Source organism: Podarcis raffonei, chromosome 15, assembly GCF_027172205.1.
Source record: "Podarcis raffonei isolate rPodRaf1 chromosome 15, rPodRaf1.pri, whole genome shotgun sequence".
In the NCBI taxonomy this organism is placed as follows: Eukaryota; Metazoa; Chordata; class Lepidosauria; order Squamata; family Lacertidae; genus Podarcis; species Podarcis raffonei.
The window spans coordinates 40,675,244-40,691,940 of record NC_070616.1 but is presented as its reverse complement, the minus strand read 5'-3'; the positions used below and the strand labels follow the sequence as shown (position 1 = coordinate 40,691,940).

Here is a 16,697-nt window from a genome sequence, read left to right as displayed (position 1 = left end):
TTTTAAACAGAGGCTGGGAAATGCCTGACTCACCAAGAGCTCCTGACCTGAAGATGGGCACCTCTGTTGCCTTGGAGAAAATGCATGGCTTTGCGCCTTCCCTGGAAGCTCAGTCCATGCTGAGGAACTCTCCCTCCTTCATAGCCTAGCAGGGGTCTCCTTGGCATTGGCTGGGCCCAGCTTCTACCCCTGAGCCAAGGAAGAGGGAGAGGCTCAATGGGAAGGCCCAGAGGCTTGAGGGGAAGGGCTCTGATCCAGGGCCAGTTGCTCCCATTCGCCATCCTGATGAGAATCCTCAGGGAAGGCCACAACACTGATTTTCTGTGTGCAGAATCTTTTATTTGTATTTTTGTAGTAAGGGACATTACATCCTATGCGAGTCTACCTGCAGTCTGAAGTGGGACAGCCCAGAAACGGGTTTACTGTCTCAATAAGTATAATGTAGCCACATGTCCTATTTTGCACAACAGAGTCCTCTCTTTGAATACTGTCTGAGTACAAGTAAAAATCAAGAGCCATCAGAAGGGAGAGCAAGGGGCCCCTTGAAGTCGTCCCTCAACAGTTAGCATCTAATACTGATGAAGTTTCATGAGGGCTTAAAAAAAAAGTAAACTGAAGTGGAAATGTGGAGAACCAAGATAAGAAAAATGAGAAACTGAAATTGATAGATTTGTCCATCGCTACTGAGGCAAGGGCAACACGATGCCTCCCCCATTCCATGCGACAAAGGCTACCAAACCAGCTGTTGATGCTTCCTTCAACACTGGTAACACCACATCTGAGGCATGGCTCACAGAGCTCTGTCCACTTTCCTTGAAGCAGCCAAGTCTCTCTGCCTAATGGTGGGGCCAGCCCTGCTGGTACAAACTATAATGACAAGAAATACAGAAATTGGTTCTTACCATGAATATCTGTTTTCAGAGTAGATTGGAGGACGTTCATTTGACAGGATGACTCCTCCCAGGCCAGGAGGAGAATTAAACCTCTCAAAGAAATGTCTTCCATTCAAATGTCTTGAAAATCTAACTGGAAGCTGCCATGGGGGACACACAACAGTGATATTACCTCAGCTTTATTGGCTGCCACTTTCACTCTAGACCCAGTTAAAAGGGTTTCAACCTTCAGAGCCTTTAAATGGCCTGGAACCATAATATTTGAAGGATTGCTCTTTACCATATAAATCTGCTCACATTTAACTTATCTCTCTTACTTGATGACTATGATGGCTCAGTTCTAACTGATGTCAAGGACAGAGATATTTCCTATTTTGATGGACAATATCCTCACTTACCCCCAGCCCAATTATGCCTGTGCAGTTTGTTTCTTAATCACGGGTCATTTCTACCCATGGACTTCAAGCGCATCAGCAGAAGCTACTCTTAGCAATTAATTCCCAAGGAGTGACAAGGGACAACATTAAATTATTCTCTGTGCGAGGATTCTTCCACATCCATATGTTTGCCGCCAAGTTAATTACTGGTTTCACTGCTAAGGGGGTTTGCTACTACTTAAACACACATGAATGCTTCGCAGCGTACCACACAATGCCAGACAGATGCAAAGTCTGGAAAAGAAGGAGAAGAAAGTGAACTTTATAAATAGATGCTCGAAGGTGATGCAGCTCTGCTGAACCAAATGCTTTGGAGAGATGAGAACCGGAATTGCAGCAAAAGGAGGTTCAATTTTCTGGGACTCATCAGTGCTCCAGATGAATTGTCTTCACTTTGGAAAAAAGGAAGGCTAGATTGCAGCCCTGTGCAAAAATTCAAACCTGTGTCTGGGAGGAAATGCCTACTGTCACCATCTTCATTCTAGTCTCTCTCTCTCTCTCTCTCTCTCTCTCTCTCTCTCTCTCTCTCTCACACACACACACACACACACACACACACTGGCACACACACACACACACACACTGAACAGGGTTCAATATTCAGCCAATGTGATTATATTGTATATGATGTGTACTGAAGCACCCTATGCTTGTAACATGAAAAATAAAGCATATATAATATAATAATAATTTATTATTTATACCCCGCCCATCTGGCTGAGTTTCCCCAGCCACTCTGGGCAGCTCCCAATCAAATATTAAAAACAATACAGCGTTAAATATTAAAAACTTCCCTGAACAGGGCTGCCTTCAGATGTCTTTTAAAGATAGGATAGCTGCTTATTTCCTTCACATCTGAAGGGAGGGCGTTCCACATGGTGGGCGCCACTACCGAATAGGCCCTCTGTCTGGTTCCCTGTAACCTCACTTCTCTCAATGAGGGAACCGCCAGAAGGCCCTCGGCGCTGGATCTCTGTGTCCGGGCTGAACGATGGGGGTGGAGACGCATCTGGAAACCTTTCTCTGTCTGTCCTCTTTATGTTAAGCTGGTGTGAGATTCTAGGCCAGGCATCCCCAAACTCGGCCCTCCAGCTGTTTTGGGACTACAACTCCCATCATCCCTACCTAACAGGACCTGTGGTCAGGGATGATGGGAATTGTAGTCCTGAAACAGCTGGAGGGACAAGTTTGGGGATGCCTGTTCTGGGCCTTAATTACATTGATCAGAAGGGGCAATTCTTGGGGTGGGGGAGCACCCCAGTCTTGTTCTCTAATGTCTCTAGGTTTTATCTGGGTTTTAAAACCTTAATTACACATTAGTCCTGCCCCATGAACTTATTCAGGACCAGACAGGGCAGGATGGGCTGATATTTCCCAGGTCAGATGGTAGGGACTGTGCACAGCTCTAATGAAAATACATTTTGGGGGTCATTATATGAATATATAATGAAAATACATTTTGTCTTTAAGAAGCTAGACAAAATTAAATTGTAAATATATAAATCTTAGTATTTTTCTTGTTTCTTAGAATTCCTGGAAAGTGCTGGGTACTGTCTACTAGTTATTAATAAAGAAGACAGAATAGGAGACTGATTTGCATAAGCTAATTTATGTGTATACAGTAGGTGCCAAATTTAGAAATAATTGTTATAATTTAAATTGAAATATAATCTCTCTCCCCATAGTGGTAAAAACCGTGGCCAGGCGAGTTGTGTGCCTGCTCATCTGCTGCCAGTTGCTAACTGCTAATGGCTGCTCTCCTTTCTGATTATTCATCTCTGATATAGACTTAGGAAAGCTGTTTGTCTCTGTGCTTATTCTCTATGCCAGGCATGTCCAAAGTCCACTTCCGGGGCCTAATTCGGCCCGCTGATTGGTTTAATCCGGCCCCTGCGGCAATTTATTTCCTGGGGTAAAATCCTAAGAAAACCTCAACAACTTTGGTCGGCCCTCACGGCCCTTCACTTCATTAAATCTGGCCCTCTTTGAAAAAAGTCTGGACACTATGCATTTTGACAGCTCTTGTGATACCAGCAGCGTAGCTAGCCGCTTGGGCGCCTGGGGGTGGGGAAACTGCCCATGGGGACGGCTCAAGCCACCCACAGGGAGGGGCGAACCTGGGCAGGGGTGCTGCACAGAGCCTCTTTGGAGCCCACCCGCTGCCTCCCCCTCAGCCACCCTACAGCTGAGGGGGAGGCGGTGGGCCGCCCCCACAGTGTAGCGCCCAATGCACCCCACTCCACCTGCTAGCTACGCCTCAGTGAGATACCATAACCAATTAAAAAAACAATTTTATTTATAATTTTTCAACAATTAAACAATTCAATCTTTCAAATTTAGCAATCAATCATTCCACCTACAACTTCGCCTCCCTCCCTCCATGGTTCCCTCAAAATTTCAATTTATGCTGCATATTGTAGCTACTCTATACCAGGGGTGGCCAACTCCCAAAAGACTGCAATCTACTCACAGAGTTAAAAACTGGCACTGATCTACCCCCTTTTTTGGGCTGGGGGGGGGGCTTTTTGGAGCTTTTTTTAGGGAAGAGGAAGGCCCATTTTTTAGGGGTTTAGGTCAAAGTTGTAGAACTTTTTTTAGGGTGGGGGAAAGCCACATTTTTAGGGGTGCCGGGCAAAAATGATGAGCTTTTTTTAGGGGAGCCAAATTTGTTGAGCTTCTTTGGAGGGAGACAGTAGAGTACCAGTGATCTACCACAGATGTCCAGTGATCTACCGGTAGGTAATGATCTACCTGTTGAACGTGCCTGCTCTGTAGTATACCTTTACCTTTTCTCACAATACTGTAAAAACAATATTTACCCTCACTGCTGTTATTACTCACATCCTATTTGCGTTTTAACATCTTTACACTGGGTTTTAAAGTAATCTGTATTTTCCAATCTTCTTTAAAATCAGTCTCTTTCTGATCTCAAGTTTTACATGTCAAGCTTGCCAATTCTACATATTGTATCAATATCAGCTGCCATTATTCTTTAGTAGGTACCACCTCATTATGCCATTTTTGTGTGTGTGATATTTGTGCTTCCGTTGTTATGTAAAGAAATAGGTTTATCAGTTTTTTGGAATATCTCCTCCAGTTATCCCTACTAAAAAAGCTTCTGGTCCTTTTGGGAAAGTGAAATTTCCTTTTCATCTCCCAAAAGTCCTTAGCTACGAGCCTTCTACTATTTTACATTTCCAACAAAGATTTGATGTTGATTTATACATTTGGGTTAATTTACTAGGTGTTAGGAACCATCTATATATCATTTTTATAAAATTCTCCCTCAAGGTATAACATACTGTGAATTTCAACCTGGATTTCTACAACTTTCCCCATGATTCTAATTCTATGATATGTACTATATATTTAGCCCAGTGGATCATAGCATATTTAACTATTTCATTGAAAGCATAACCAAATTTTGTTTGATGATAGTTGTCTACATTTCAATACAACTGGATCCCATTTTCACTCAAGGCGGCAGACTGAACCTTTCAAAACTGCACTGTTTTGGGGTTTTTTCTTAGCATTCTGAAGCAAGGCTGGGCACTTTCCATTAGTTCTCTTTAAGTTCTCAAACAGCTTTTCCAGCTGAGGACTCCTTCAAACAGAGGACTGTGCTCCGTAAAGTAGATGTGGCCACTTCAGCAAAGTTGTGCTTTGGATCCCAACAACAGAGTTAAAAGGCTCATTAAGAGTCTTCAACATGCTTCAACAGGCCCTTATTAAAAACTAAAGCAGCCCCCACCTTTTCTTTTGGTACATCTGCTTCCTAATTTACTTCATTTCCTGGGAGTTGCCCTCTTTCCATAAAAGTGGAAGATTTTGGTGGTGTTTTTTCATTTTATTCTGCAGCTAAGGGGTGTGTGGGTGTGTTTACTGCTCTGAGCTGACAGCTGTAACATTTCCATGTGCCTCCTGACGATAAAGTGCCAATTTGGTGGCATCCCTTGATTCCTCCGCAAATACATTACACAGAAGCTGTGATTACGGCTTGTTCAACAACGAGGCCTCGCCTCATGCAGAGATGAGTTAAAATGGCAAGGCAATGGAATGAGGAGGAAGAAACACTGCAGTGTTCCAATTAATGCAACTACATGCCCATTAGGTAGGCATCACTTGGCCACACCTGGTCTGCGGACATGGTCCTTTCCTGCAGCATTCTTCCTGTCCCCATAAAGCTGAGTAACTGTTAAGGAGGAGGGGGGTTGCCTGAAGGGAGAGGTAAAGGAGAAGAGTGAGGAGGGATGTTGAGGGTAGAAGGAGAGAGAAACACAGGAGACACGCCTCACTTTCAGGGTTATTTTTAAATCCCTCCTTACAGAGTACACATACATCCAGGCACACACACCAACAAGCTACCGGTGGCGTAGCATGGGAGGTGCGGGGGGGCCGGCCGCACCGGGCGCAACATCTGGGGGGGGCGCGCTCGCACTCGCAGCTCTCTGCCCCTACCTGACTCACTCAGGTTAGGGGGTGCAAATTACTTGCCTTGCCCCGGGTGCTGACAACCCACGCTACGCCACTGCAAGCTACCGTTGCTATTTTCTTGCATTTCTCATGCCCTGTGTCTAAAACTAAGGAACTGTTAGTTACTAAAGCTGGGGGAGTTTTTTGTTTGTGTGTGAGAAAGATCTTAAGAAGATAAACAGTCATGCAAAAGTGTTTCCCTACTTTTTTTTGCCACTGTTTTATTTCAGGAAGAGAATGGGCTGCAAGTTAAAGCTACCGGTTCATCTGAATGTTCGTCAGAGGGAAGGAGATAGAGATGATGCAGGAAGATATGGGCTGCAAGTTAATGAAAGGAGCCCCCACCCTGGGCTCCCCTGAACATTCCTCAAGTCACCCCAGGGTGCCATGGAACACTGGTTGGAAACCAATGGCTTACGGTGAATTCTGGCTATGAAAAGGTGAAGACGAAAGAGTCTCTCTTCCCCCCACGCCCGTTGTGTGGCAGTATCAGGGACAGGCAGGGGTCTGAAGGGTGGGCAGTGGAGACAGGGGGCAGGATGATGGTCCAGGGGAAGGGGCCAGTGAATTGTGGGGTTTGTTGCCACCCATGAGGCAGAAGGAAGAGGAAGAGTCTGGGCAGTCAGAGATAGGAGAAGGGAGGCAGGGGTAGAGTTGCACGAAGGTGCAGAGGGGGAGATGATCCCAGACAGAGTCTGGCCATTAGAATCTCCTCCATCCCCTACCCCACTGTCTCCAAAGATGAGGAGGGGTTTAATGTGACGGGAGCTGCACAGGAGAAGTTGCCAACATCCTATGCACAGTATGCAAGAAGAGAGGGTTTAGATGTGCTGATGTTCCAACTGTCTGGGTCAGAGCACAAGTCAGAAAAAGAAGATGCGTAGCAGGAGCAGTGCATGTAATTCTTGCACCTTCGGAACTGGTGTAGTCAAGTGCTTTACCAATAAAGAAATAAACTTCCAATTGTGTATCTTCAGTGGTTTTCAACTAGTGTGCCATGGCACCCTGGGGTGCCTTGAATGATGGTCAGGGGTGCCGCAGGCAACACTGGCCTCTTTCTCCCCCCCACATGCCCTCTTGCGTCTCTGCCTCTCAAAAGCTTGCACAGCAATGTTTTCCTCCACCGTATGCAAACTGTGTAGGTCTGTGTGGTAGTGAAGAGTTAGAAGTTGTACTGCATGTGTTACTACTGTGTAACTTTTATACTGATAAAAGAACCAGATTTATTAGTCCTTTGCTTCCTTCGTGGGGAGGTCTTTAGAATAGTACATGAAGTGCGGGTGGGTTCATGCATGACCCAAGACTGAGACTCAGTTCAAAAAGGATTAATTGGAACATCAAGAAGAACAAGAATGGCAAAGGGGGCACTCAGCCCAGGCCTAAGGTACAAACTCTGTGCTATTTTTCTAGAAAAAGAGGTGCTGGAACTCACCACGAACGTCTTCCTTGTTCTCTTATAATGGCAACTGGGCCAACCTGAGAGGTGCCGGAACTGAGTTCCAGTTTTTATTGCTGCTGTAAATACAATTCTGCCCCTTACAGCTTTCCCACAGTGATTTACAGCTAGGAATGACTTTGACAGAAGACCACAGGTATTTAGGAAGAGATTTCCTGCTACAACACGGCAAAATTGTTATCTATACAGAGACGCCGTGGCTTGGGCACCCACAGGCTCCACGCTGCCCCAAATGGTCTACCCCTGCCTCTCCCTCAGATGTAGGGTGGCTGAGTGGGAGGAGGCAGACAGACTCCTCGGAGGCCCCATGGAGCGTCCTGCCCCTCGCCCCGCAGGCTGCTGGCCCCATCCCCGCGGGCGGCTGGCCCTGCCCCTGGGCACAGGGCATGTACACCGCCCCAGGCGCCCGATTGGTTTGCTCCGCCGCTGAGGGCGGTCTCCCATTCAGGGGTTCAGATTGGGATTGCTGGATATCCCCCTCATCATGAATTTACAAAGTGGCCCTAATTGAAGCAAGAAATTATTTCACAGTACCAGACATCTCCACACCTCTGCCAGACTAATAAAGAGATACTTGTCTGTCCCCATAGAGTTTTTATAAAACTTTTCATTTTTAGAAAAGGGATACTGGACTACTCAGATCCACCAGTACCATTGAATAAAGTTGCTGTAATTCAAAGTGGTGTTCAAAACCAATGTTTTTTTGTTTATTTCAAATTTTTCTCGCTCATTCCTTTGGAACTGGCAGCTGGGGTGTTTATTTCCACATTTTGCATCCAATGTTTGCATAAGCTTATATCTAACAAAAAAGTGTCTTTTAAAAGTTGCAGAATCACACTGGTATTCAAATGCAAACTGCCTCCAAACAGTTGCCAAATGTTCCAAATGACCAGGACCCTGGAGTTATGATTTGTGTTCTTCCGAGCGTTCAAAGCAAGCTGCATTCTAACTGCCTCAGAACTCCAAGGAGCAGTTGCTACGGTGCTCAGACCAGCTTCACTCTTTCCAGGTCCTCTCCTAGATCAGACGCTGGAAGAGAAAGACCTGGAAAAAGCCCTCGCTCTGGAAAAAGACTGGTTGAAGAACTGATTCACGCAGGTGCATATATGCAGCGCTCCTCAGTTCCCCACCAACATAGCAGTGTTTTCTCAGATAGGAAAAATTGACTTTTATTTCCTTTTGTCCTGTCTGAGAGCCACTTGGTAGGCTTTTCACAGTGTGTGTGTGTGTGTGTGTGTGTGTGTGTGTGTGTGAGAGAGAGAGAGAGAGAGAGAGAGAGAGAGAGAGAATATGAATGAGGACTAAAGCCAGAAAGGATTCTTTCCTGAACAGGAGCTGTATTGGTCTGTTGCACCAAACTTTCTTTCAAGGGTAGAATGCATAACTTTGGTGGGATCATGCCTGACATTTTACCAATGGAGAGGGAAGGGAGGGGAGCATAGGAATGCAGAGGAGGAGTGGACTAGACAAGAGCCCAATTATCTGCATGGAGGGGGTCCCTAGAACAAAAGGGGTTGTGCGGTTGTGCAATTTCTTCACCCCTGGGGAAGTCTGATTCCTGGCACTTATGATTGCAGGTACAGCAGACTTCTCCATTCCTACGTCTCAAGGTGGGAAATGCAGAATTTGCCCTAGAATGATGGCATTGTTTTAGCTGCACATCACTCTTTGCTCAAACTTTCGGAGATGTCCATATGATACTGTGCCTAAGTATCTAACGGTTATCTTTTGTCTGTCTTTTTCTCCAGCATGCCTTCTATCGCCAGCCTTCCCAGCACTAAAGCGGATCTTCCACCCCAGGCGCATGTTGGGTCCTTCCCAGTCCGCCTCTTGTGCAGGGTGTCCTGCGTGCAACTAGCTGCCTTTCTCCTGGCTGTCCTGGGCTGCCTAATGAGCATCTGCTCCACATCTGCCAACCTTGACTGGAGAGTGTGGCAAGTAGACAAAATCATGGGCAGCAACCAGCAGGGCGTTGTGGGCATTGGGATCTGGGGTGCCTGTTCTGTCAGAAGAGTTACTATGAAGAAAACTAACATGATATGTATACCATTGAACAATGAGGAGTCCCTGCCAGCTGAAATCATCGTGGCCCAGGACTTGATGCCAATGGCCTCAGTGGCCAATGCGGTGACTGTTCTTTGGATGGCCTTTGCTCTGTGCAACATCTTTGAGCCGGGAAAAGACGAGAATTTCATCAATACCTTCTTTTCAATTGGAGCAAGGATAGAGTTGGCAGCGGGTACTTGTGTACTGATTTCCATTTCATGGAATCTTCACTCTATATTAACAAACTATGGAATTCCGCTTCCTGAGGTTTTGGGAGTGCCTCCGATTCCCACAGAACAACGTGCTGGAATGGCCATCTATATTGGGTTTCTTGCTGCAGCTTTGCAGCTTTTAAGCGGAACTCTGGTTCTGGGTGAAAAATATTTTTGGAAAATGAGTGGAATAAACACTTCCAAGCCAAAATTTGTACATGACCCAAAAAGTGTTACAGACACCGAAAACCCAAAGCTGAGGATGAAATACAGACAGTACTTCTCTTTTGTGACACTGGAATGTGAAGAAGAAAAAACCCCTACCTGGCGGAGATATCAAAGTCATATTAAAACGGAAACCATGCCAGGCTCGCTAGCAATATGGCTAACGAATGGTTCCCGTCCTGTGACTAGCTTTTTTTAAATGGAAGCACGGGACGTTGTGTATATTTATTTTCTTATGCATATTCTGTTGTGTGTTTTTTTTAACTGAATGCTTCTGGGATGCTTACGACATAGGGTTAACTATAAATAGGGGCAATAAATGAAAAGTATAAAACTGTTATATTTACCTGTATTTTATGCTATATCTCCGTTAGCAATACAAAGAATGTTATCTCATTGCAAACTTACGCTGGAGTGCTTTTTTTGCTGCAGACACTACTGTCTATGGTGCTTTTCGAATTTCCTACATTTCAGAAACACTGCAAATTGCAAAAGGTTCTGGGGCATGGTTCCTCTGTGTATGTGTTTGCAGTCTGTTTTACGGAGAATACTGGCCAAGCCTTTGAGTGCCTGTGTGCTGCTCCCAGCCCTGGCCAGCTAGAACAATGATCAGGGACACCCGGTTTCAGGGCTCCAGAGAGACCTAGGCCACTTCCAGCTTTAGGCAGAATTAAAAATTAAAAATGATGGAACACAAAACAAAATAGCACTACACACCAAAGAAGTGAGATGTAATTAAATATGATGAAATATCTGTGAACAAAAAAGAACCATGTCTTTTACCAAATCACATCTCTCATTTGCTTGTTTGCAGCTCTAAGCTGAGAGTGGGTGTCACATTTTGGTCTGCTGCAGGTAGAAACAAGCTGAGAGAAGAATCAAATACCAAAAATGTTAAGAAGTGACTAAATCTGAGGCCCCCTTTGAGGTTGTGCCCCAGGCCAAATGCCCCCTGCAACCCCTCTCCCAAACTGGCCCTGCTTACAGGATTCCTTCAAAAACTCCTGCTGCTGAACACCAAACATGACAGTGGAGCGGGCCCTAAGGAAGGTCAGGTGGTACCTGGTGCGGAAAATTTCTTGTCACCCCCCCCCATTTATTTATTATTATTATTTTTGCCTGCAAAATGGTTTTACGTTATTTCACATTTTCTTACAAAGAAATGTGGATTCTGGGCCTCTGAGAACAAGTAGGCGACTATGGACAGATACTTAAATCTACAGGATGGATTGTGTTTTGGCTTGTGTTATTTTATTCATATTTATTGTTTATTTATTTAATAAAATTTATTTTTAAAAACCTGCAAAAAACAAAAAAAAAAAAACAAAAAAAAAACAAACCAGAGCAGTAAAATAAAGAAAAATTAACAATCCTACTTTAAAACATACAAAAGCTAAAATATTAAAATTACTACAACTTCCTAAGCATCTAGGTATGCTTGCCTAAAGAAGAATGCTATTAGCAGGTGCCTGAAAAGAGTCTAGCAAAGGCACGTGCTTTGTTGCAATAGGCGGGGAGTTCCAAAGTGCAGGTGCTGTCACAGTAAACAATGCAGTACAGATATTATGTGGAACCTGTAGTAGTGCTTGAAACTACTGAAGGGTTTTTTTATTTATTTATTGTGATTTCACCATGCTGTGTATTGCGCATCGAGGTCCCCCAGGCCACCCCAATAACTCACACTTCACACATCAATTTTTGTTTAAGGTTTTTGGCATGAATTTGGCCACAACTTTATTTAAATACACACACGTGAGTGGTTGCTTAGACATTGGTTACGACTATCTGTCCTTGCCCCAGGGACAGAACTGACTTCCGGATTCCAGTGGAAGCCAGTCAGGGAGAACCATATTGGGGAGAAATGAAGCTGGACATCAGTCCTCCATCTCTCACCCTCATGCCCCCTGGGGCTTGCACGGCCCAAGTCCGATGCCAGGGACTAGGGCGAAAGGGATGGCAAGCCCCTGGATTCCTTTAATGGAATTCCCTTTCCGCACCACCATTGGAGGGGTAGGCACTTAGCCCTCCACCAACCAATTTGAACCAATGCCTAACCGCCAACCTTACAAGTTGTGACGATTTGCTACGCAGTAGGCAAAAACCAAATGGCAACAGCCAATCAGCCAAATGGACAAAATTCCTACCAGGCCCCTGCCCCAAGGTAGATGACCCCATGACACGCATAGCAAGGTCAGAGGACAATGAACCCACCCCCCTTTTCAGGGAGGGTGGGCGGGTGATCCGGTGCACGCAGCCCAAGAGAAGGCCCCAGGCTGCGAGCCCTGCATTGAAGACCTCTGACCCCTCCCACACTTTAGCAACATAACATTCCCCCAGCAACACTCCTTGCCCAATCACAGCATGTGGCCAATTTGCCCAACAACAGTGGGGTGGCCTTTTGGCCCCCACCGCAACACATGCTCTCTATTATGGAGAACACGCTTTATCTGAAAAGGAAAACATATCTTTAAAAAATCAGGACTGCACAGCAGCAATCTAGTCTCATCATGATCAGTGGGACTTCTTCCCGAGCCAACGGTGCATAAGATGGGCTGCAATCGTTTGCACCCCTTGCATCCAACTTGTACCTAAAACTCTGCACAAGCCTGCGCCAGAGAATTGTAGAGTTGAAAGGGACCCCTGAGGGTCATCTAGCCAACCCCCTGTGGCAATGCAGGAATCTCAACTAGACCATCCCTGACCGATGGCCATCTGTCTTCTGTTTTCCCCCTCAGCCAGGACACCCAACAACGGAGACTGGAGGTGGGGGGAAAGGTAAATTTTGACAATGGGGTGGATTTGTCAGGCGTGCGCAGGAACAGCTTGAAGACTTTACACAGAGAGGAACTCCACACGGGTTTCCCCACATGTAACATAACAGGCAGGGAGCCAGCTCAGAAAGAGAAAGACATTGGGGGAGGGGAGGAGGAAAGAGTGCCAAAGTCTGCCCATTTGATCCTCTTTGGGATGGTGGCACTAGGGCTCTGGGACCACCCTCCCCAAAATATGTACTTGTCTTCAATGTATTGTTACCACTGTTATTCTATAGTATGGATCCTTTTTCAATTAAACACTTTCTCTAAAATTAAAACGGCAGAAGTAATCAGTAGCATAGATATCAAAGGAAAGGCGAGAGAATAGTCCCTAATAGACACAAGGGAGAGCCAGATACACTGCAAGCACACAGAAGTCAATAATCCGGCCTTGGGGAGAGGGGTGGGAATGTACCGTTTGCTGTACTTAGCCTCAAGATGGGAGACTGAAAGGGCTTAAAAAATAAAAAATAAAAGTCTTGTGTCTAGGAATATTTTTCTGCAAAAGCATCAGCCTGGTGAACTTCATGAATAGACCCTATTTAAAGGAATTGTTCAATTAGCCACAGAATTGCTTTGCTGATTTTTCTCCTCTTCTTTGAATTCCACAACTGCTTTTGGGGTCCTCGCTTCCTGCAGGGGAGGCTGGGGGCAAAGGGGAGGCCGGCCGGCCGAGAGTCCAGCGCGGCACTGAGCTGCTCCTCCCGGCACCACACACGGGCAAAACGAGGCGGCAGCACTGCCATTGTCCCCCGCGCTCCACTTTCGGGGGCAGAAGAGGCTTTCCGGAGGGCGATCGGGGCCCGAAGGGGGTGCGCAGGCCAGGCAGCGGCCTTGGCAGGCTTCCCCGGCGGCCCGGAAAGTGAAGAAAAGGAGACTAGGCTGAGTAGGTTCGGCCTTGCCTTGCCTTCGCCCCCAACCCAGCTGGCCAGTCTTGACCCTGCTCCCCTGAATGGAAATTTCAGCCTTCACGACATAGAAAAACAGCCAAGTAAACAGTTCTTTTCGTGGAGGAGGGTCAAGATATGAACTGATATGCATGAATATATGCATTGGATAGTGTTCTCGAAGCTACCAGCATGAGTTTGACCAAACTGCGGGAGGCAGTGGAAGACAGAAGTGCCTGGCGTGCTCTGGACCAGGGGGTCACGAAGAGTCGGACACGACTAAACGACTAAACAACAACAACAACAAAATATAGCTACATAATGCCTAGTGTATTAAATAAGACCTTTGGAGCAGGCATTTTTTTTAAAAAAAGTTTTTTATGAACCGCCCTAATAGTGCAGTAATTGTTCCTTGGTAATTTGTCACCCCCCTCCATGATGGCACCTGGGGCACCCTGCACCCCCTTTCCTATGCTCCTGAGTATATATTGTTACAAAAACCTGGTGTCTGCCCCCCCTCTCTCTGGCAAGCAATGGCAAGAGCGCATGGGGCAGACACACAGGGTCTGTGCCCCTTTGGAGAGCAGAGACACGGCAGAGACTGTGGTGCTTTAAGAAACAGGATTTACTCGCCTATTTACACCTTCAGTCTGCATGGGGGATGCCCAGCTCCTACAGCAAGCACAAGTACCCTTCATGTTTCCCTCAAAGATGGATCACAGCCTTCCTTCCTCCTCCTTCTGCCCAGAAACCCTTATTTCAAGCCTCCCTTTTCCTGTCCCCTCAAACACACAGTTCCCCCCGGCAACCTTTGTGACATCTGACTCCCCAGGCCAAAGGGGAGTTCAAAGTTATCAGAGTTCAGTGACACATTCCAGCCAGGAAGACACTCATGGAGGGTGCAGAGCTGGACTGGTGATGGATGTGGACCGGGGAGAGTCAGGATCAGGATTGGATTAAAGCATACGAAGGCCCTATGTCAAACTGAAAAGGCCCCATAGCAGGGCTGGATTAACCATTAGCAAAATAAGCACGTGCTTACTTAGGGCATCAAGGGAAGGCGGGCACAGCAGAAATTTCCCACACAAATTGCTCAGCTGAGCATTCATTTTCTCAGTTGAAGTATATTAAAAATCCCAACCGAACAACTATGCAACAAGGCAAGGCAGGATGCCTCACCTCTACAGAAGCAGATTATTTCTGAGTATCTAATCAAACACTTTGCAATTAGAAAAAGTAGGAGATTTCTCCCCAAATATACATAAAGTGGAAGTATACAAAAATAAACATTATTTTCCATCCTAATGCAGGTTACATTTCATTTCAAAGAATGCAATTTTATTTTATGGTTTATTATTGTTGATATTTTGAATTAGATTTTTGGTACACCAAAATCTTTTAGGTGCTTTGGGCCTCTAAAGGTCTTGATCTGGCACTACTCCATAGCATTACCCCACTGTTAAGTGCATTGTTCTCACAGAAAGGACAGTGGAAATGGACCTCCAGGAGCTGCAGGAGAGGAGCAGCATCCAGAACAACTAGAGGAAAGGCAAACTTTCGCCACCTGTCCCTGCTCTGCTTTAGCTGCTGCTTTTCTCTTCAGGGAGAGATAGATGTTCCCTCATCCCTGGAGGACACCCGCACCCACCAACCGAATTTGCAGCTGCCAGACTTGAGGGGGGAAGAGCTACATTGCTGAGCTGACTTCTGAGCTAAGGGCTGGGTATCTGTGTTTTAGATTTATCTGCTGGTCAGTGTGTGTATTATTTTCTAATGGAGCCAGGAATTATTTATCAAATCTATCATGTGCCTAGGAAAACGTACCTTGGGCCACATGGGGGCAGTAGATAGGAGTCCATTTTCAGTGGCCTTGGATGAGGGCTAGCTATGGAGTTGGGTCAAGGGTGCGTCAAGTTGAGGGGAACTCACCTACCCTGGACCACGGCACAGGGCGCTGCAGCCTGTGTTCTGTTCTGACACCTTTTCTAGCTGAAGGTTTGTTGGTGGCTGTGCCAGGCTGCCTGTGGCTCTCGGGGGGCTGCTTATAAATGCCAGGTTGGTTCACAATAAGATATCCCTTAAGCATGATCTAATGAAGGATGAGAAGAGAATGAGAAGAGAAGACTCCCTGGAAAAGACCCTGATGTTGGGAAAGATGGAGGGCACAAGGAGAAGGGGACGACAGAGGACGAGATGGTGGGACAGTGTTCTCAAAGCTACAAACATGAGTCTGACCAAACTGCGGGAGGCAGTGGAAGACAGGAGTGCCTGGCGTGCTCTGGTCCAGGGGGTCACAAAGAGTCGGACATGACTAAACAACTAAACAACAATGATGAAGGATGAGAAGGCTGACCTTGCGTGCATAGCTGAGAGCGGGGGGGGGGGCAGGGTGGAGTTTGCTTGTGCCCTCAACCTGTGTAGGCATTGCATACCAAGTGTACCTTATGTTAAGAACCTTATGTTAGACCAATGGGAAAGATGGGGGATTCTATTATTGTACTTCTATATTTTGATATATACTAAGGTGAGGATGCAATGGAAAACCAGCAATCTAACTAAAGCATATATTGCAATAAGACTATTTGCATATGAAATACCTTTAAATGAAAATACCTTGTGATTTCGTACTTAGCATATACAGTATGAGTACATTTGTACCTCTGCTTACGTACCCCTCTGGATACATAAACTCTGGGATGTGAAAGCAGCAAACCCGGAAGTATTTTTCCAGGTTTTGCCGCACACGCATATGCGGTCCTCCTGTTGCGAATTCCTCGGGATGCGGCCCGACCTCCGGAACGGATCCCATTCGCAACTGGAGATACCAGTGTACTAGTATTATAGCTTTTCTGAACAGATTTATAAATACAATATGGCAAATGATTGTGCAACCATTAAATATATATTTGTCATGTCAAAGGTGTATGTTTTAGAGGGTTTTTTCTATTTCCATTATTTCTTAACCAATAATGTAAAACTTGGAATCCATTAATTTTGGGCATTTAGAGGTCCCTCATGAATGTGAAGCCTTAAGCTGCAACTGACCCAGCTTGTGCCTGGATAGCTCCACCCCTCCCTCACAAATTGGGCTTATTCTGATCTTGGAACCACTTCACTCTTTGCCCCCCTGGCCCCTGCCCAGCAGCCGACTCTCTTCTGGCCCCTGCCCCATTCCTCCCTTCCTGTCCCTTGCCCCTTTACGCTCCAGCTATAAGGCAATGGAGAAGAATGTCCTGGCCTGTATATTTCTGGCAT

General features: G+C 46.0%; 2 protein-coding genes across 2 annotated transcripts in view; one reads left to right on the top strand and one right to left on the bottom strand.

Moving 5' to 3' along the window:
* Positions 1 to 16,697, bottom strand: part of ADRA1A (adrenoceptor alpha 1A) — a 47,166-nt gene that overhangs the window by 15,426 nt on the left and 15,043 nt on the right. The window lies entirely within an intron of this gene.
* Positions 8,087 to 10,231, top strand: LOC128403073 (claudin-3-like). Its single transcript, XM_053367692.1, has 2 exons — positions 8,087 to 8,357; positions 9,008 to 10,231. The coding sequence occupies exon 2, from the start codon at positions 9,009 to 9,011 to the stop codon at positions 9,939 to 9,941; it is 933 nt and encodes a 310-aa protein (XP_053223667.1). The 5' UTR covers positions 8,087 to 8,357; position 9,008; the 3' UTR covers positions 9,942 to 10,231.

Coding starts and splice junctions, on each gene's coding strand:
- LOC128403073 (XM_053367692.1), top strand. CDS start 9,009: ATGCCTTCTATCGCCAGCCTTCCCAGCACTAAAGCGGATCTTCCACCC.